General features: G+C 38.8%; 1 protein-coding gene across 9 annotated transcripts in view; it reads right to left on the bottom strand.

The window, feature by feature from the left end:
* ARHGEF10 (Rho guanine nucleotide exchange factor 10) overlaps positions 1–22090 on the bottom strand; it is a 111370-nt gene that overhangs the window by 44128 nt on the left and 45152 nt on the right. For 8 of the 9 annotated variants that reach the window (XM_072926430.1, XM_072926425.1, XM_072926423.1 and 5 more), the window contains 8 exons: positions 21867–21979; positions 18051–18128; positions 17640–17819; positions 16251–16367; positions 14345–14437; positions 12759–12929; positions 10321–10466; positions 7457–7632 (listed from right to left, as the gene is read on the bottom strand). In XM_072926430.1, the coding sequence (XP_072782531.1) occupies positions 7457–7632; positions 10321–10466; positions 12759–12929; positions 14345–14437; positions 16251–16367; positions 17640–17819; positions 18051–18128; positions 21867–21979 (1074 nt within the window). The remainder of the gene's footprint in view (positions 1–7456; positions 7633–10320; positions 10467–12758; positions 12930–14344; positions 14438–16250; positions 16368–17639; positions 17820–18050; positions 18129–21866; positions 21980–22090) is intronic. The other variant, XM_072926426.1, reaches the window with a different exon arrangement.

The following is a 22090-nucleotide window of genomic DNA, read 5'->3' as shown; positions in this document are numbered from 1 at the left end:
CCTAATCACAGAAACAAGTACCACACAACACCCAATACACAGAGTAGAGCTGGGAAACAAACCTCACAAATCTTAACTCTGACAAAGTATTTTTAACATACTTTACCTCACTGTCAGTTGCTAATACCTTTCTCTCAACTGGTAATTGCACGAATGCTGAGACCTGTCCTTCTCATTGTACGAGATCCAACACTGAAGAAATAGGTTGCACAAAAATTACCATCTAACCACAAAACTGCTTATTCACATATCTTGAGGAATAGCAAGATAAAATCCACAGCTTGCAACTGCAAGTAGTAAGATATTGAATTCATAGTGCTATACCATTTGTGAATAAAATTATGCAAATTAATGCAAAACCACCACAGAAATGTAAAGCCTCAGAGATAGTGAGAAGTAGTTCAAACATTGAGAGCATTACTTCAAGATTATATTAAGCTCTAGCTAATCCTGACTGCACAGGGAATTTCAGATATAAAAGGCCATAAATATTTTTCCTTCTGACAGAAGCAGCTGTACTGTGTCAGAGATTAAAGCAGCAGGGAACATGAGGGAGAAACACTGGAGCCCTGATTTGCGCATTAGAGTGGACCCCACAGCCCTGGTGTCACACTAGCTGGGACAATGATCAGGGGTCTTTCTGGACCATGAACAGGCTCTGTTCCCATGAGGAAGAAAAATTCTGTAAACAAAGACTTGAAAGAAAAGAAGTGCCATAGCCCTTTCTCTCACAAGGCCCAAAGAGGAAGGTTGAGGACGGCATGGACCTGGAAGCCCCTGCCCTCGAAGGAGGGAGAGGGGTCACACAGGACCTCTGTGATGCACCTGCATGGGCACAAAGGGCAAGGGAGAAACTGGGTGCAAATAGACAAAGACTGATATAAACAGGCAATGAAAGTACACGTGTGAAGGCATTTAAACAATGAAAGAACTGCAGGGGTCCTAAGACAGGTCTGCAGGCAGTTGTAAACTGGCTGAGCTGACAGAGGTTTATACAGGAGCCCCCACTAGACTATAACAACTCACGTGGAAATGGCTCTGTAAGGAGCTCACCTCCCTCTTTCATGCACACCAGCTGGGTTTCTAATAATTTTACTACTCTGTGCCATGATGTGGATGAGATCCCTAGCAACACAGAACAAGGTTTATAGAAGTGGACGACAAATCCTATAATCGCTATAAAAATACAAAAAGCAAAGAATCTCATCCTGCATAGATGAGACAACATATAACACCTAAATTTATCCTTGCCTAATCCACTAGATAGAAACTTATGTCCACTTAGCAAAGTCAACTATTTAATGTCAACTCATTTACTCAGATGAACAGACTTTTTGGCACTAGATTTATTTAAACTCTTTGGTCTTTTGTTTGTATATATCAGTGACAATTTACATTTATACACATATTAAATCTCATTTAGTGCACAGTATTGTCTTCAGTAATATTAACTTTAAAATAAAGCCCTACATTATTAATCTTTATATATTTCATTGAGACGAAAGCTAGTTCAATTAGCAAGTCATGCCACATCTTTCTTTCTAAAATCTTATCACCAGTGTTGGAGTTGATATGTCACTTAATATTAGTTTTGCTTAGTCTGGATATTGTATTACTATTGCTGTGCCTTAGAGGGATCATAAAGCTGACTTTTTTTTTCTTCCCCAATTCTGTATCTCTCAATAGACAAACCTGCAAAAAAGCCCAGCTTTAATGGCAACGGTTATCACAGCAGCACTATCTTCATTTTTGAAAAGAGATGCCATTCCTGTGAGCAACATATTGACAGAAACAAGGGCACACTCTAGCCCATCATAAATCCCTCCCTGTTTCCTTGGCAACACTCAGAGGTCTACACAAAGTGACTGCATCAAGCTGAAGGAAACTTGGAAGAGAGGAATAATTTCTGCACTTCAGCATCATGTCACTACTATATTTGACAGTAAACAAACTCCACAGAGATTAAGAGCACAATCAAGTGGAAACAGAGTACAAATGTAGCCCTGGAACTGTGAATGAGAAAGGGGAACAGCTGTGGTTTAGCATTGCTGAGCTTTGCTCTCAGTTACAAACTGTAAACCTGTGAAGGAAAAACATTACATGAAAATGCAACCATAGGCATACTTGACCTGATTTTTGATGTCATTGTTTTCTTCACTGCTCATCACTGTATGGATCTATAGTACAGATGAATCTGGCTCATTTCCCCTTTCAGCCTCTAGACATATTGCTCAAATGGATGAATCTGGCTCATTTCCCCTTTCAGACTTTAGACATATTGCTCAAATGGATATTTCTTTGCTTAAGTAACTGTCTATGCTGTCTATGTCTCTTAATCAACGTAACCAGAGCAGAACACTGCTGCAGACACTGGTTTCCTACCCAGACATGGCAGGATGCCTAGCCATGTCTGGCTATAGAACCCTTTGGTTCTACAAAGCCTCTCTAGTCTGGTCTTCATACATAAAAGCCCTGTAAGAAACTTCTCATTCATCCTTTTCATTCTTGGGGACCCAAGAACAGGCAACTGGGGGTGATTGCTGTGGCACCAAACCGGCATTTGCCTCAGGACAAACCACAGTTCCCAACCCATCAACAGGTTGCATGAAGTACTGCAAACTCATAACTCATGTGCCAGAAGTCTGAGAAAATGAAATTCTGGCCAGTATATTTGACTTCCATTCTTATATTCCCAATTAAAAGGCAGTGAAATACACATATTCACAGTGATTTTATGTACACATGGATGAATTGCAAGAAACACTTATCTTCTGATTCTTCTAGAGGGGTAACACTGAATGTTTTGGTAAGAAGTTACAAATTTGTCCTTTGACTATACTATTTATATTTTTTGAAAGTATTTATAATATTTCATATCAATGACATATTAAAAACAAGTTGTATTCACAGTGCTTTCATCCATACTTTTTTTTTTTATTGTAAAAGTACAGGTAGTGTTGAACTTTCTTGACGCCCTCTTTCCACATATTCAACCCAATAGGAAATCTGAAGAGGTCCCAGTCAACTGGAACATAACAACATTGTCCCAAGGCAAGAAGGATGACTGTGGTAACTACATGCCTGTCAGTCTCACTTCAGTGTCTTGTAAACCCTTGTAAAGTTACAAGGGTTATTCTGGAGCTTGTGAAAAACACCTGAAAGACAATGCAGTCATTGGTCCCAGCCAGATCAAGTTCATGAAGTTGAAGTCGTGTTTAAGAAACTTAATTTCCTTTTATGAAAAAGTAAGCCAGGTAGTTGATCAGGGAAGCCAGTTGATGTAAACTGTGGATTTCAGTAATGCTATTGATCTGAGGCTTCTCAGAGGCCTCAAAATGTCCAGCACAAAGCTGAATAAGCATATCATGTGATGGGTGAGAAACTGGCTCACGGGTCAGGCACAAAGGATTGTTTATAGTGTGGTAGCACCAGACTGGTGACCTGTCACTACTGGGGTTTCCCAGGGCTTCATTTTAGGTTCAGTTCTCTTCAATGTCTTCATAAACAACTCCAAGGAAAAATAAGAACTTTACCAGTGACACTAAACTGGGAGGAGCTGTCAAATCCCTTGAAGGCAGAGAGATCCTGCAGAGAAACCTTGACAAATTATAGGGCTGGGCAATCACCAACCATAGGAAGTTCAACAAAGGGAAGTGCTGGATTCTGCACATGGGATAAGGCATCCGTAAATGTACAAACAGACTGAGCACAGGCACTGGAGAGCAGCCACACAGAAAGAAATCTGGGGATCCTTGTCAGTGGCAAGCTGAATATGGGTCAGCAGTGCCCTGGCAGCCAGGAGGTCCAACCGTGTCCTGAGAGGCATCAGGTACAGCATCACCAGTCAGGTGAGGGAGGTGAATTTCTTACCAATGCATGTAAATAAAAAACAAGAATACAGAAATTTCTGTTTCCACTGAAAACATTCCCCTCTTCCTATATAATTCAACTTTTCCATACTATGACAGTGTCTGTGATTCTGCACATGGACTAACTGGGATGAAGAGAATAACAGACTACCAGAAACAATACATGGATTTACCAGGGAAAAATTCTATCTTGCATCTTTCTGCCAATAGTTCTACAAAAAAAATTAATACATTACACTTTTTGGCACAATTAAATAACTGCTTCCACAAAAATTGTCTGTCTGGGATGCCAGAGAGCCATACAGACTTTCAAGCAAGACTAACTCTAATACATGAAACAGAACTTTGACTAATTTGCTGAGAGAAATACGTTTTTCCTGAAGACTGAGATTGTGAAATGTTTATTGGTTATGATTGCAGGAGGCAAACACACATTATGATTGCATTCCCCTAAGAAAACATATTAGAATCGTACAAATAGAGGACCCTGCCAAACAGCTAAGACTTAAATCCCTCTTCATGATCATAATGATGAGAATTTAGTCTACTGCTGATGCTAGGGGAGAACAGGAAAAAGGCAAGAGCACATCAAGGACAGGGCAGTATAGCAGAATATACTCAAGTAAAATTTTCCTGCTTTGCCCCATACACCCTCAGGCCACACAGTTTTTCCTACCAAAATACTTGGTTAAATGGCTTAAAACCAAAAAAATGGTTTAAAACCAAAAAAACAGCCCCTAAATGTGTTCTTCTGTAGAATCCAGAGACAAAAGACTGCTGAACAAAGCTCAATGGGGTAGAAAACTGCCAATTAATGATTTTGCCAAGTGAAAACCAAGTTCACACAGCCCTTGCTTTTCATCTTAGAACAGTACTGAAGCATGCCTTTGATTTGTACATACTCATAAAATATTTCAACCTTTCAGTTGCATATTACAGGCTCTACAAGATTTATTCAAATTTAGCTATTAATTCAGCACCCAAAGCAAAGTTTGCATCTTTAGACAAAACTGCTTTTTCTTGCAACATTATAGAAAACTGGAAGCACCAATTGCATTTAGTCAACAATAAACAGCAAGATACAATTGTCACAGAAAAGGTTTTGGTGGAGAAAAAAGTGTCATAAGGGAAATGTAACTAATAACCAGTAATCCTCACAAGAACACAACCTGAATCCATCAAGAATCCTTGCTAATCACAGCAGCAATGTCAGAATACCAACCTTACAGGAGTCAAGTACTCAGCCTGGCACATGGCAGATAGAAACCAACTATTCTCAGTCTTCCAGAAATGCAAGAGGTAATCCCTCTACTTAATGATTTTACACAGAATCACCATTATTCTGTATCTTTTCAGTACACACAAACTGGATATGTAAACTGAAAATTAGGTCTGAGAAATGGTTTTGTGTGTAAGGATTTTGTCTGCAGCATCCCAAACTGTTCTTGATCACTATATTTTATTAAAACCATATACTATGAGGCCACTGGGATTTCATCGTATACTTTGAAAGGGAGACATAATTTTGTGATGACTGCAAAGAGATGAAACTTCAAGCAGAGTAGGTAGTATTTCTCTGTTAACACTTTGCAACTTGTAGTAAACACTGAGTAGACTTATCAATGATGTGATACTATCATATTAAAGATCATCAACTAAAAAATTCAGCAACTTGGTAGGTGAAAATAAGAAACAACACTGAACCAGTACACAGTCTTACCACTCTGTCCCTCTGCAGGAAAGCTGCACTTTCTGAGCTTCTGTAATCTTTAGCAGCCAACTTAAACTGGGACTAAGGTGACAACTCCACAGAACAACTAACACAATTTGGTGTGTATTCAAACTTGTCTATAAAGGCCAGTTCAAACAATTCTGCAATCAGAGTAACAGCTAGTGCAAACACAGTAGAATATGCAAAAACAAGACTATGACGTTCCTCTTTCACATTTTTTTATATTCAATTTAGTTGGATCATTTGTCAGAAAAGTTTGATTGAATAAGAGGGAGGATTTATTAAAATCCTTTTTATTTCTTATCTTTTGATCCTTTTTATTAGAAGACTGAATTAATATAACAGAGCTTACCAAGAGAAAAATTAGTTCAGCTCACACTTTACCTACAGAGTACCATTTAACCTGAAGGTTGATTTACAAATGATGCAGGAAGTAATTTCTTTTTTTGTGTGTGATTTTGTCACCAAATATGATGAAGCTGAAAAACCTCAAAAGCCAAGAGCTTCAAGTAAGTTCTACATGACTTTTTGGTCAGGAGTTTTTGTTTCTCCCCTCATGCTTTTCTTCCCTATATGACCATGCTGACATGCAAAAATTTGGTCTTATAAGCTGTGAAACTGCTGAACAAAATCATAGTAGTAGTACTCAACAGTCTGTTCCTCCTACACTCACCTACAAAAGGGACCCCCAATTCTAAGAAATACACTTCTTTACATAATTTTCTCCAGGTTATGCATACAGGAGCTGGTAAATTTTAAGATAAAGGCTTTAATCTCATTCTCTAAGTAGTCCATTATTGCTCAAAAGAAGTCACAAGAATTAAGTCATCCTTGAAATAAAGACATAAGTGCCCATAAAAATTTCTGTAGCTATTTACAAATGGAGGAGCAAGAAGACCTGACAAGAACCATCCTAGAGAATACAGGGGGTAGTAAATGCTATACTGATGCTCTAGCATTTATGCCTTCTTATAGCACAACTGTGGGAAAATTCATTAAGCTAAGGGTGCAATATTAAATACATGTAGTGTGAAATAACGCCCACAGCTACTAGCATTAAAATCCATGTGAATCATAATCCATGAATACAAATCAAATAACAACCTACAGATATTAGATGCATTTAATATTACAATATTTAAGCAATAAGCGGGATATAAAATAACTCCTTATGCATGAAAGTCTGGCTAAAAATTAAAGTCTTAAAAATTGCATTTCTCTTGAAGGCAGTTGGCAGACTTGTAGGGGGGCTTAACTAGCACAGATCAATTTGTAAACTTCAGAGCATGAGGTCATTTTTGGAGAGAGGTTAGGAGGAAATTACCTATTAAAATATAGTTTCAAAAACATTCATTAGGGTTTTTTCTGAAGCACTAGTTTGAAAGGCAAGATACCATGGGCCTGAGAGAAGTGAGTAAAGTATACCCTGCAGTAACCAGACTTTGTGTCCAGACTTAACCACAGCAACAGGGTGGCTTGGTCATCTTCATCGAGAAAAACTTTGCTCTAACTATGGGATAAAGAACAAAGGCAGAACCAACGACCATGAGACCACTGGCGCACCACATCAAACCCACATTTTTGCACGTCTGCATGCTTTTATGCTTTTACAACTCTTTACCCATTCATACATAAAATTCTAAATACAACAAATACAAGTAATTCATGTTGCAAGGCAGGAGCCTGGCTGTCACTTTAGGTATTCTCAGTTTCCAAAGAAAGAGGCTTTACTGCTCTTCATGGTACAGAAATATTCATGGACAAAATGCTTTCCTTTGTTTTCAGTAACCCATTGAATTTCAAATATGGATTTTAACAAAGTAGTCTGTAAAAGTCAGTAACTCCTATCACTTACTTGGCTTAGAGTTAATGATGACATTTTCAGCAGAGAGCTGCGGTGGGAACCTGCAGTTGTCTCCTTGGCCTTCACTGCTGCCATACTCTATGACGTCCACTTGTCCCAGTGGTACGCTCCACTTCAATAAATACCTCTGGCCAGTTGTCATGGTGCCACTGCTTTCATAGGAAGAGCTGGAAGATGCACAGATTATTGCTGTGACAAGCAACTGTGTTTCAAGGCATACTATTTATTATTTTAGCTTCTAAAATCTGCTCTTTATCAGCTTGAGTACAGTGCACAACTTGAAAGAAATACATGCATCTGGCTGATTTTTGTTACTGACCTTTCCCAGCGTGCCGAGGGCAGCCATGCAGGTGCAGATAATCTTGTCTGCAAACACCACAGGCCTGCCAACAACAGTCCTTACATTTCTATAGCAAAACGTAAATGACCATCTTTTAAGATCAATGCGTGTTCTGAAATCCTAATACAAGTGCTTGGGACTATACTTTGGCTCCACATTTTCCTGATTTTTTGAAACACTTCTTTTTGGTCCCTAACTCCTATGTTACAGATGATGGGACATTTGAATGACTGCTGGCAACAGGAAGGACAACTGAAGGGGTGACAAGCCAACATTTCTGCCAAGCCCCACAGCCCAGACTGTTCTGTACAGCAGACCTCTGCAACTGCTGCGGCTTCCAGTAGTAATCCTGCCTGAGCTGCTGCTTAAGAAGTGTGTATCACAACAGGCATTTCAGAGGAAAGAGCACACTGAGGAAGCTCATTAGGAATATAAATGACATCAATACTAATTTTACTTTGTTTCCTTCACTCCTTTATTCCCATTCAAGAACATGTAACAAACATTTACTAAAAAGGATAAAAGAGATGTTAAAGTGAACAAAAACGATTTACTTCACAGAAAGAATGACTGAAATGCAGAAGTCAAATGCTGGAGAGAAATCAGTAATCGAGAATAGGAGCTAATGCTGAAATTCAGCTAGTCAGCCACCTATCTACAACACAGACTTTTATTTCAATGAGAAAGCAAGTACGAACAAAGAACACAACTGCCACAACTTAAGTAAATATTTATAAATTGTTGACCTAGCTCAGAAGAAACAAAGAAAACTAGGCAGGACACAGTTGTTCAGTCATTAGGGATAGCATCCATCCCATCCAACTGCTGTTACTTCAGAGTCAGGCCACCAGCCCCTGCTGGTCATCTACACTGTGTGCAAAGGAAGACCTGAGGGTTGTGTCATCCGTAAAAATATCTATCTTTTACAAACCAGGAACACTCAAATGTCCCAGGTGCCTAGGGTCCACTGTCAGTGCCAGGAAGCCCAACGCACAGGAAAATTGATGTGCAGGACTCCAATGATTTCAGAAGGCTAATTAATTACTTTATTATACTACATTATACTATAACTATACTACACTAACAACAACTATCACTAACTAGTTATATCGCTAATAAGAAAAACCCGTGACTCTCTCCTGAGAGTCCTGACACACACATGAATCCAATTGGTCGATGAATCCAAAACACCATCACCAGAATCCAATCAAGCAATCACCTTGGGTAAACAATCTCCATACCACATTCCACAGGGGCACAAACACAGGAGCAGCGAATGAGATAATTGATTCTCTTTACTCTGCTTCTCTCAGAAGAAATCCTGAGCAAACTAAGTCTCTCTCTGCTCAGAGGGTATGTGAATGCCACAGAGTTACAGAGGAATTTTCTATGGCTTGCAAAAGATACAGACTTTTACAGAGGACATGACCCTCAGAGGGTCAGAGACGTGGCATGATCATGAACTTTTAACACAGAAAACAAAAACAGACTGCACTTTGCTACTTCAAATACAAATACAGAAAACCAAGAACTTTACTGGTATGAAAGAAGATAAAATATGAATAGCAAAACCAATATTCAAGTGTTACTAAGAAAGTAAAGAATTTGTAAAGGCAAGGACCACAGGATAATTGCCATGAGCTTGTTAATTTTCTAAAGTGTAGTTATCACATGGCATTTCTCACTCACATCGACATGAGATCACGCAATCACACACTTAGAAATATATGTTCAGGATTCATACTTCATTAATGAATTAGGATATCAACTCATAATATGCTTAAGAAAAGCTGTTCTTGGCAGATTTTAACAATCCACATTTTCATTGTCAGAATGTACCATTACATAAAACAACTTATGATACAAGCAACATATGAATGACATATGAACACAACCTTGGCACACACAGACATTCAGTAACAGTAATAATTACAGCCAACAAAAGCACAGAAGGAACTATGAAAAAATATCTTTTCCAAAACATTTCACCTTTAATCCTTCAGTGTTTGGTCTCAGAGATAACAAACCTTCCCCATCTGGGACTTTGTTAGCAAGTTCCAGGTTTGTTCTGGCAACCTGCATTACCTTTATAGGCTTTGTTTATTTGTTTGTTGGAGGTTGTTTGTTTTGCAGAAGGTGGTATTTACTTCACAAATTGTGTCAAGTTACAAATTTGTGTGTGCTTCAGTCTGAATTTAAGGAAGAAGAGAAAAAAGTCTTAACCTGGCATATCTGTATTCCACTAAGCAGAAATACACAGCAATAGCAAGACACTATATAGCATTTCCATCTGCAATCTCCAACTGATATAATTTTCTTACAAATTTATTCTAGAACTTCCAAATATCAGCCAGCAATTTGGAGGATTGTAACAAAGCTACTTATCCATTTATTATGACTGCTCCTAGAAACCATTAGCCACAGTAAATACAACAATACCAAAGCAATTCATTAAGTGTATTTTTTTCCACCTGAAGTTCAAATGATAATTTAAAAAATATAAGTTAAATCTTACCGAATATTTACTGTTGCACACATCAGCACATCATTTAACATGAAAAGTCGCCGTTCTTTGGTTTTGATAATTTCTCCTTTGTCATTATAGACTGTCTCAACCATATCATCAGTCCGTATGAGGTATCTGTTTCCACTGCTGAGTAGCTGGATTTTGAAAACAATCAGCATTGCATATTACACACAGTGCATCCAACATCCAGCACACAAAAAGCAAAAACAATAGGCTGTCACGTACCATCCTAGCACAAGTGATTGCAGGTGGATTTGCCAAGGGAATTAGGTCTCTTTATTAATCTGCTTTTGATTTAGAGAAACAGTAACTTCTGCTGTCATCCATGCGGACTTAAAGGGCTTTGCAACTTAATGTAGACCATGGCTGCTCTGGGAATCTTCCACACTGATAAAGGTTTCTTGGCAAAAAAAATTATTCCTTCCACAATTTCTGTGAGTTCCTTCCTTAGTCTCTTCTTTCATAGTCCACTGAAGACCTACACATGATTTCAGCTGCCCAGATTGGGAGGCCAGAGTGTGAGGAGGAAGTGTGCTTAGCCTGCTCTGTCCCCCTGGGCTCACACAGCTGAGGAGTGCAGCTGGCAGGGTGTCACAGACTGTGGAGAAGATGACATGTCCAAGAGATTCTTGGCATGTAAATTGCAACTGACATTTGCCTTCAAGGGCTGAGGATCAGCCACTGTGTGCAAGCGTGAACCAATCCCTTACATATCAAACACATCTCCATAGTGTCCAACAGAATAAAATTGTCTATAACTCACTAATTTTCTACTCAACCACCTTTTTAACCATCTATTTCACCCTGGCTGGCATTGTTCCAAAACTGTATATGCAAATATACAGGCCCAGAAGGGCCAACCATGTCCTGGGGTGCATCAGGCCCAGGATTACCACCTAGGCAAGGGAGGAGATTGTCCCACGCTGCTCTGCACTGACCTCACCTGAATATTGCGTGCAGTTTTGGGTGCCGCAATGTAAGGCAGATATTAAGCTATTAGAGCCCAAAGGATGGCCTCAAAGATGGTGAAAGACCTTGAGGGGAAGCTGTATGAGGAGTGACTGAGGTCACTTGGTCTGTTCAGTCTGGAGAAGGGGAGACAGAGGGGAGATCTCTCTGCAGTCTACAGCTTCCTCGTGAGGGAAGGGTTCTTCACCCAGAGGGTGTTTGGGCACTGGAACAGGCTCCCTGGGGTAGTGGCCAGAGCCCCAAGCCTGACGTAGTTCAAGAAGCATTTGGACACATTCAGGTACTTGGTGTGACTCTCAGGACTGGTCTTGTGCAGAGACAGGAGTTAGACTCCATGATCCAGGTGGGTCCCTTCCAACTCAGCTGATTCTGTAATATTAACACACAAGGTCTGTGGGACCCTGTGAGATTTGGAGTGACAGCCCATGTATATATCAATGAATTCCCCACTGCATAACACCAAAATCTTGCAATCAATACCAACTGACAAAAGGTAACTTGGGCTACATCTCCAAAAGCACATTCTGTGTCTTGGAACTATTTGCAGGTGAGTAATAGCTGCTTCAAGAAGTAGGATTTTGACAACTAGAAAAGAAAGTAAAATGTCTGAATCCATCTTCTAATGCACTTAGAATGGAAATGCTGTTCCAGTATGAAAAGAAATTCAGTATTCAATTCCTGGTAAATAGCTAAAACAAGTGTTTTCTGGTTGACTATTGCTTTCCTAAAAGATGTGCTTTTTTGTATCTCCAAAAACAACCCCATTCCTTCATCACATCCCCACTAATAACCTGAAACTTCACAAAAGCAATAATTGAAGCATTTATGCCCCACTTCATGGGAAAGAAGGAATAATTTATGATACAAATAAAACAAGCATACATATATACACAGTATAGATAGCTACTAATAAACCCAAATAAAAGAGATTGCTACTCCCTTCTTATTGAATTTCGTCTAGAGTTCTTTTCAGACATTTCTATTGTACAATGCAAATATATGAATGAAATAGACTGAAATTTTCCCTAAAACAAGGATGTTGGACCCATTCAATAGCACATCTTGAAATGCTTCACAGTTGGAAGCACTGCTGTATAAGGATATGGTCCCTTTCTTTACACAGGAGTAACTCCTCACTTCTAGGATAAATGAAAGTTGATTTTTTCCATGCAGAACATATACATGAGATTTTACTATATATTATTGTTTCCTACACTGCCACAGAACACCAATACTGCTGAGGTAAGTTCAGTGTGTTGCTTATTCCAGCACACAGTGGTGAGCCTGCTCAGTCCCAGAGGCAAGTCACATCTCACATCTACCACTAGAATGACTCCATGTAGTTATCTCTAAAGAAAAAAAACAACATAGCTGTCTCTTTGGTGTCTGTTGTAAAGGTTGCTCAAGGCCCAGAAACCGACTCTTCCATTTCCATTATACTTTCCTACTTTCCTTACCTTGTTCAGATAACGTTCATTCATTGCTTTTGCTATTTGTTTTATTTCACAGCGCTGATCTGCATCCCTTTTCCTTTCATTTAACTTCTCTGCCAGTGTCTCAAGTTCTGTAAGAGCCATCTGTAGAGGTAATCTGTCAGGATGTCCTTTATTAGTGTTCTTCAACATATCCTGAGGGGTAATTATAAAACAAAAAAAAACCCCATCGGATTTATTTTCAAAGTCAGGTTGCAAAGATTATGGAATGTACAGTTACAACTACATTCTCGAGTACTAGTAAAGAATAAGACAAATAAACACCTAATGAATATTCAGACAGCACATTGCTTAACTTCCCAAATATCTTAGTAATTCTTTAAAAATATACTGAATGGGATCACATACATTCTTATTTAAAGAACAAAATTACAGAGATGAGAGATATATTAAACAATCTGGCAATCAGTATTATACTATAATAAGTATGTGTCTATAAATGATTTTAAATGAAACCTTCCTGATAATATTGTATTATCTTTATTATTTTATTACCATTATTACTTTATTACTCTTATTACTCTATTACTGTTATTACTCCTCATAAAAACATGGACAGAATACTCCTCCTAAAGTAGGAGGCATTACTTCATTAAGGTCACAACAGCTCCTCCAAGTCTTTCTCTTTTTTAGGCATACAGTAGGGACAGTTTGAACTACACTTTGTTTCCATTCCCAGAGTACTCAAAAATCTTCCTGCCATAATAAACTTCATTGTTCCTACTATTTCAAAAACTCTCACCATGGCTTCCAATTCACATGCTTTCCCCATGACTACCTCAGCTCGTTTACCCCCAGTAATTCCCAGACTTGCAGCCCAAAGCCTGTCCTCATCTTGGCACCTGCAAACACAGCTAACATGCAGTGCTTACTGGGGTAGATCTGCTGTGGTCTGGAAGGAGGTAAAAAGAGAGTAAATTTGTCTGGAGCAGGTCTATACTGGGGAATTGTGCTCTTCCTGCAGCTTGACTCTCTGTTGACATGAGACCCAAGGACTCCTGTCAAATCCACGATTTCCATGGGAAAAGAAACAAGACCCTGCAGGTCAGAAGGAAGCTGCAACATACTCTAGCAGGTTCTGTGAGCCAAGTAGTCAGAGGGTGGATTGCTGTTCTGCATTTCACATGTATTCTAAACTATCTAAGGTATGAATTTCATCTTCTTGTTTTTTTCTTCAATGGAAAGTAATGCCACTAAGTTCCTAGTCACGTTTTGAAGCATTACTAGCTAACAAACAGATATAAACAAGTAGCATATCTGAACTATACCTTTACTAGAAAACAATTTATAAGCTATATTTTACTTAGCAAGTAATCTGTAGTAAATGTAGTTTACTAAGGCTTTCCTGCAGTGCCCTTACTACCCATCCCTGCAATAAGACTGTAAGATCAGCATGTTTAATGCACTGAAATTTTCTCTTTATTTCCCCATGCTCTAGTGGACACTTCCACTGCAACACAATCCTACAGCAGAAGATAGCTACCATGTAATCCCAAGGGCAAGCTCTGCAAGAATGCAAAAGGAGCCTCTCTTTTGTAAACATTATTTACCTGCAACAGTAGAATGAATTGTGGAAAACGTTGGATAGGTTTCATCATTAAACCATACAGTGTAATGCGATCAGGACTTGACTCCTGACACTGCTGCAATGCAAGAAAGCCACATTTACTACCATGAGCACATTTCCACCAGTTACAGAACAAAAGGAAAACATTTCCTAAAAATTCTTCTGCATTGCTTACATGAATTATAATAGGAACACTGCGAGAATTTCATTTATTATCAAGACTTAATTTAAAAATATTACATCTTTTAGAAAATGCATCACTATGAAAATGATGGCCTGCCACTGAACTGAAATATCCTCCTTAAATAAATACAGCTGGTATAAAGCCACACCAGCAATGCAGCACCTATAAATCCAAAAACATACCTATGGGTTTTTAAGAGGAAATCTATGAAAAACATAATAATCTCAGTACTATGCAAACAGAGATTTTGATCTTCTTTATTAGAAGAAACAAAGGAAAAAAATGTTGATTTATATTTGGAAAGAAAAATGTAGAATCCATTATTTCAGTTACCAGGAATGGCAGATAAAACCAGACAAATTTCTTTTCCATGTACAAAAAAGCCAGAAATGGCCAGAAATAGGAAGGTTAGAAGAAATACTCATTATTAAAAAGAAAACAAATCTACACGATATTCCACTAGCATTGTGCTTAAATTGCTATTTGTTGCTACAATTATCAGCTTCACAACAACTTATTTCCACAGTTATCTATACAAACATCTATTTTTTTCCAAACAGCAGTAGTGAGGAGTTTGATCTTCATTACTGGTGTGCAAAGAAAAAAAAAGGAAAGGAAAGGAAAAGAAGTGTCAAGTGTCATCTGTCATCAGAGTTCAACTGTGTTTCTGGAAGCAGAACCAGTGTGGCCCTGAACAGCAGTGATGAAAGGTGTGGATTATGTCTCTCTTGGAAAAACATGCTTTTAACAGCAGAACATGTTTAGCATGTGACTAAATGCTCACTAGAGTCTGATCTTCAAAGTGCTTGAGGCTTCCAAAGTATCATCCTGCACAGAGTTGTCCACACTCCAAAAAGTTTTTCACACTCCAAAAAGTTGCTAGTTAATTTAAGATCTGAAGGCAAACCCCTGCAACCCTTCTCTAGGCAATCTAGGAGTTGCACTAGGCACCCAGTTTTTAATGTTTTTTGGACCACTATAATAGACCTGACAGGCTGACCAGCTCTGAGAGGCATAACTCCATCCAGGATGCCTGGGGAATGAGAGAAGCTGAGCTTTCAGACTCTCAGCAGTGTCACAGACAACCCAAAAGCCTTGCAATGGATTCTGTACACTGTCTGTAAGGTGTCAACCCCAGGCATTCACAGCACTTCTACTGTGTGTGCCAGGTCTCCATACATGTCATGACAAACATCATATGCAACAGGGCAGTATGCATTCTGCAAAAAAATCACCAATTTCAACCCCAAGCCAGAAACACAATCTTCAAAATCCAGGGAAAATGTTGTAGAATGGAAATCTACAAGAAGTAGCTGCACTACTTCTCACAACACAATAAACAAATTAAAATAAATTTCAAATTAAAAAGTGGCTTAATATGGTGAACTACTATTTGAAGCTCACCTGATATGGAAGAATCCTAATGTTTAGACAAATAAAGTAAAGCAAACACCAATAAACTGATTTGAATAACAATAAAACTACTGTGCACTTCAAAATACATCCCAGATCTAACAGCACGTTATTATGCCAAAAACACAATACTGGAAGGCATCCTCTGGTTTGTGCCAAATCCATAAAACTGACCTTAAGTCCATAAAACTAGTGAGACAATATACAGTATCGGCAGTCAAATTTCCTCGAGATTATAACTCATGATTTCTTATTTATTGCACATGCACAACTATTTTAAGAATGAACTAACCTTTAAGAAGTCTAAAAAGGCAGGTTTGGTGGCACAAGATTTCTTGAGAATCCCAACTGCTGTACTGAAGTTGTTTACATATTCACTGTATGCATCCAATACCATAGATTTAGAAAACTGAAAAGAAAAAAGGGCAAATCCTAACTAAAAATACAAAAGACCTCTGCCAACACAGCTATATAGACCTCTGGCTGTTAGGGACTCACTCAGAACTAAAGGCTTTGCTTGGCCGACTGCTGGATATACAGAAATACTGGTAATACCAAAAATCATCTTTCTGTAGAAGACAGACTGGAAACAGAAAGATATAACAGCTGTGAATGGCAAGAAATGTGTTTACAGAAATTGATTCATCTTGGCTAGAACACTGGGGCAGAACCTGAGGACTATGGGTAATCAAAGGGCATCCCCAGAGATTCAAATTGACAGCTGAGATCCCCTGATCATCTCACTACCTGTCTTCCAGATTAAGTGAATCAGCAAAGTCCCAGGGCCTTCACATCCTGATTTCAGCTATTAAGGACTTACCAAAAGAGCAGACAGATTGTGTGGCCTGCAAACAGTCATGGGAATGGTAAGATCACCACCCATAGCCTTCTTGGTAATTTCATCCCTCTCTTTTGCAGATCCAATCTCATTAAGACTACCTAACTTCAGTCACAAAAGGTCAGGTTTGCTTTAAAAACAAATCTTTAGTAACTATTTCATTTTGGGTGAACTGTGATCAGATCCCAGCTCTCTTACAGCAGACATGAAAAGGTGGTGATTTTCAGCACCTGGGTGGCAATAAAACAAAGCATTCAAGTCAGAAGGCAGGCAGCCTCTTCGAGCCACACTTTCATGGTGAACCACATCTTTCTATCCACCAAGACCATTTCTTGTTTTCTCTTAATTTAAAGCAGTAGCTAATTCTGTCCTTTACTGAACGGACTTCCATTAACGATGGGACAGGGTTTTACAAATACTCTTTATAAGTGCCCTACCTCAGCTCAAACTCAGGAATTTAGGGCATTACTTACTGTGGTTTCTTTCTACTTGCACACTCCTAGATATGACTACCCATTTTTTACGAGATACTGAGCCTCAGTCTCACCTTAATTTTGTTGGGTTTCTAAATCTCTAATTTCTCATAAAAATAAACTGTTTACTTAAATGTCTGAAAGATTAATCAAAGACTGAAAACTTTTCTCACAATCCTTTCACATCTGCCAGCCAAGCTGAAGACATGTGTTGGTGTCAGTTTCATTATCAGGATAGTACATGAATACTCTGACAGTTGCCACAGGCATTGGAGAACATGGGAATAAAGCAGCTAAGTTAGAAAGATGTAGAGATGGAAAAACAAGACTAAAATAAAAACAGATTATCTGTTCTGACACATTTGCTTACTGAAGCAACAAAGACATCACCAATCATTTCAACAGAGTCCCACTCAGATACACGACTCGCCAGTGCAATCTGAAACATCGAATGGCACTGAAGAATTTCCTTAATTCGATAAAAGACCATTTTAAGTTTTCTTTCACTCAGTAATTTTGGTTCCATATCTGAAAGGGGCTTCTCATATTGCTGTGGGGAAAAAAAAAAAAAAAGGCAAACTGATTTAAACAAACAAAAAATGGACTTCTGTAAGCAGAAAAACAAACTTATGCAACAGTATACACACACAAAATCACTGAACATTTGGCATGAAGTATCTGTAGCAAAATCTGTGTTAGTTATATGACAGATTCTTTAATGATCTTTAATGATTCTTTTTCAAATATTCAAAAACTTAAAATGCAAAAGATATTAAGGTACCTCCAGGATTCTTTTGAGAGCATCCACGTAATTCTTCTCACTATCAACTACAGAGCCCAAAATATACCTTCTCACAACCTGTTGAAACAACAAAGTTTTGTCCAAAGCACTAATCAGGTTACACATTCATTATAGCTGGAAATTATGATGATAAAATTCTCACATTAATAAAACACAAGATATACAGAGCAATTTCAATACCTAGAACTGCATTTAAAAACACTGTACCTCTTGAAAAGTAATTAAATTTACTATTACTTTAAAACTACTTATTTTAAAAAACACAGCAGTTATTGTATCGATATCTTTAATTTTTTTTCTGATTGTTGTAATTCCAAGCTTTACTTTTGAAACTTTTGTTTTGACTTTGGCATTACACAATCTTCTCAGGCACCTGGTGCAATTTTTAGGGCTGTCCTGTGCAGGGCCAGGAGTTGGACTTCAATGATCCTAGTGATCTCCCAAATCAGGATATTCTATAATCCTTTGCACTTTAAACGTATATATGTAGGCATTAATGGAAACAATTGTAGGTATAAGATAATGTTGATTACTTCAGTGATTTGCTACAACAAAATAGGTAACAAGTATTCAAAAATCAGTCCTAAATTTTATTTTTAAATAGATTTTATAAATTTATTAGGAGCAATATGAAGGGCAAACAAGCAAATAGTAATTGTCTTTTAAAGTTTAGGCCCTATATACTGTACCACTGAGTAAGCATCCAAGTCAACATTCTCTTTTGCGCATTACCACACATAAGTGAAGACCCCAATGTTACCTATACTTATATACATTAACAGAGTTGTAAAACCTTAAGGAAAAGCTACCATATTCCATGTTAAACTACAGGCTATTTATTACACCTCCTTCTCCACTTTCTGCTTCAGCTGAAATGCACTTTGTATGGACATGTGGGTGGCAGGACAGGAAGGATTGAGAACCAATCTGGTTTAGAGGTTAAGCTTCTTGCCATCAATTAGATTTCTTGTTGGTTATAAGGATTTGTTTTCACCCAAATCCATTTCCTAATCCAGCTCACCCTAGTTTCAAAAGGGGACTATGAGGGAGAAGACAGCACAAGGGTAGGATCAAACCACTTTCCGTAACTACAAGAGAAGGAAAAAGTGTTCATTTTGCTATTTTAAGCTAGCCTAAACGACCATGAAACTCAAATGTCAGGCTTGCTTCTTTCTGCTCCAGAACCCCTGGCCTCCTGCCTCCTCCACCATCACTGCCTTTATATTCTCCACACTTGTATTTTGCATTATTAAATGCAGGCTGTGAGAATTTTCTTTCAGGCATTGGCATTTCAAAGGAGGACGTCAAAACTATCTGAGACTTCACTTAACATATATACAGTAAAATTAGTTGTGTCCAATCTCTGTTTAGAATGGATTTAGCAGTGTCTTATTTGGTATAGCGGATCAGTGGTGAAGAATACTAATCCTACTTTTAGTCACAGTTCAATCTTCTGAAAAGAATAAACATGTGTAGAAATAAAAATTTCAGGCTCTATAATACACAATAAGAATACGTAGTAGTGGCTTCAGGTTATTGCAATAGATACGAGCCTCAGAACTTGCGGGCACCAGGATTTAAACAGAAGCCATCATGCCACCTGCTGTTTGAAGCCAGCATGTCCACAGAGCAGCTCTGCTGCAACAGGGCAGCAGGGCTGGAAGGGGGCCTGGCCTGGGGCGCCCAGGGCTGTGAATCTTCCCACAGCCAGGCTGTGCTGGCCCCCTGAACTGCTTCGATGTATCTGTGCACCCCAGCCCACCGAGCCCTGATGACCAGCAGCCAACCTCCCCCACACAGCTGCTGCACCCCTCCAGTTTGGCATCACCTGCAGATGTGCACTGCAGCTGGCATCCAGATTTCTCACACAGGCTTTAAATGCCAGAGGCCTGTGCCTGCTCCTGGGAGACAGCACTAATGCTGACCAGCCACTGCACTTGTGCCATGGACTCGCTGAGCGTGGCGTCCTCACCCGTTTCCCACCCACCTTTTAGGCCACCCAAACAGACTGTATCTCACCTACAGGAGTACAGGAATACTTCAGGAGACAGCTGAAAGCCCTGTTAAGGCAGAGATAAGTGACACACTTTGCACCCCTCTGCCCATAAAATCACCACAATCACCTCTCCCCTCAGTCACCTCAAAGAGGCTCACGCTGGTCATGCACAAATGGACTCTAGTCCATCTGTGCTGATTTTTTCCCCACTCACTTTCTTGTCCTACTAAATGCAGACATAGATCCCAAGAGCATGTGCTCCACCACTTTTGTTGGGACTGAGGTGAGACCAGACTCAATTCTCCTTCTTGTGCGTAGGAGTGTGACACTTTTTCCCAGTCTTCTGATCACTGTGATCTTAGATGACTGGGACAGGCCTTACCCACAGCATCCTTATATCCAGCCCATCTGGTCCCACACACACCTGTATGTCCAAATCGCCTCAGTTCCCCCAGCTGCAGATTAGGCTTCACCCCAGCAGACCTGCCTCTGGGCTCATGGGCTGAGGCCGAGAACAAGCCTCATCAGTAAAACCCAAGGCAAAGGTGGCACAGCTTTGCCCCTTTATCACTAGGTCTGTGCCCCACCAAGCACTGTATTGTGTTTCTCTCAGCTTCCGTTTGTTGCCAGTGTACATATCAGAACCTCTTCACGGTTGCCTCTTACACCTCACTAGCTCCAACTGAGCTTTGGCTTTCCTAACTCCATTCATGCCCACTTGGACAGCTTCTCTTGGGCAGATGAGCAATATTTGTCATGACTTACACAACTATTACCAGTTTGTTCCAAAGTACAAGCATTCTAGGTTTTTTTGCAAAAGAAGGTGAACTTATTTGAACAATACTACCCCAGTGAAACTCAAATTCCTATTTGGAAAGAAGGAAGGAGCATTCAGACTGATGCTGAAATCCTACACGATAATAATATCTTACAGTAATGGAACACAGTTTGATAGTTGCTTTGTTACAAGCATTGTTAACACAGTTTGATAGTTGCTTTGTTACAAGATTAGCATTTCACTGTGTTAAACATAAGAGAAAAGTAAACCTCACCCAAGTCAAAGGTAAAACAAAACAAAAAAGAAACCAAATATAGCCCTCTCCTCAACTGCCCCTTAGTTTGGTTTTTTGTTCATTTTCTTAAGGTACTGACCAATTAACTCATGACTTGACACCACAAGAAGCTAAAAAATCTCATACAGTTATTAGCTGTCGTAACAATACAGTAACATGAACACAAAAAATTTATTTTCAGCCACAATTTCTTAACTGATGCTGATTCCAGTATTTTAGAAGTGATTTCCACAGTGAGTATACAGTCTGAGGTAGAAAACAGCAAAATGAATCCTATTTTTTCTGTAGACTTGGCATAACTGGAGATGATTTTTTAAACCAAGAAACACCTTTGGATTCAATGAGCATACAAGATATTCTCTACATTTAAAATGGAAGTCCCAGAGCACCTGGAACAATGTTTTCTAGTTCAATAAAAATGCTTTAACTCTCTTTTTCACTCAAAACCATCACATTTAGTTTAATTGTTCAGGTAGTGAAACAATATAGTTCTTACAGTTAATCTTATAATGCAAAGCATTTTGCTTCTGTGGGTGAATTCAGGACTGATGCAACTATATGCACACACACAAATTTTCAAAAAACTACTTATTCAGTTTTGAATTTGACGTCCACTTAAGTAAAATGCCAATATGTTTGAAGATCAAAGGCACTAAGAGTCATTGGTGCAGAGCAGAAGGGGAAATAAAAAAAAAGCAGAAGACAATATTTCCCAAAGCTTACTACCTGCTGCTGTGATAATCCTTCAGGCATAGGAGTCATAATTGCTTCTGTATGCATACAGTCCACATCAATAAATAAATTTAGCTCTTCTTCTTCCAGACAAGATGATCTATGATCTACCAATAAATAACAAAAATGTCAGCTTCTACGTGTGGATTGAAAGAAGAAAAAAGCAAAACAAAACCAAAAAAGCAAAGAAATATAATCCAAGCACAGAAATATAAATT

Source organism: Taeniopygia guttata, chromosome 3 (assembly GCF_048771995.1).
Source record: "Taeniopygia guttata chromosome 3, bTaeGut7.mat, whole genome shotgun sequence".
In the NCBI taxonomy this organism is placed as follows: Eukaryota; Metazoa; Chordata; class Aves; order Passeriformes; family Estrildidae; genus Taeniopygia; species Taeniopygia guttata.
The sequence above is the reverse complement of the archived record's forward strand: the minus strand, read 5'-3'. Positions and strand labels throughout refer to the sequence as shown.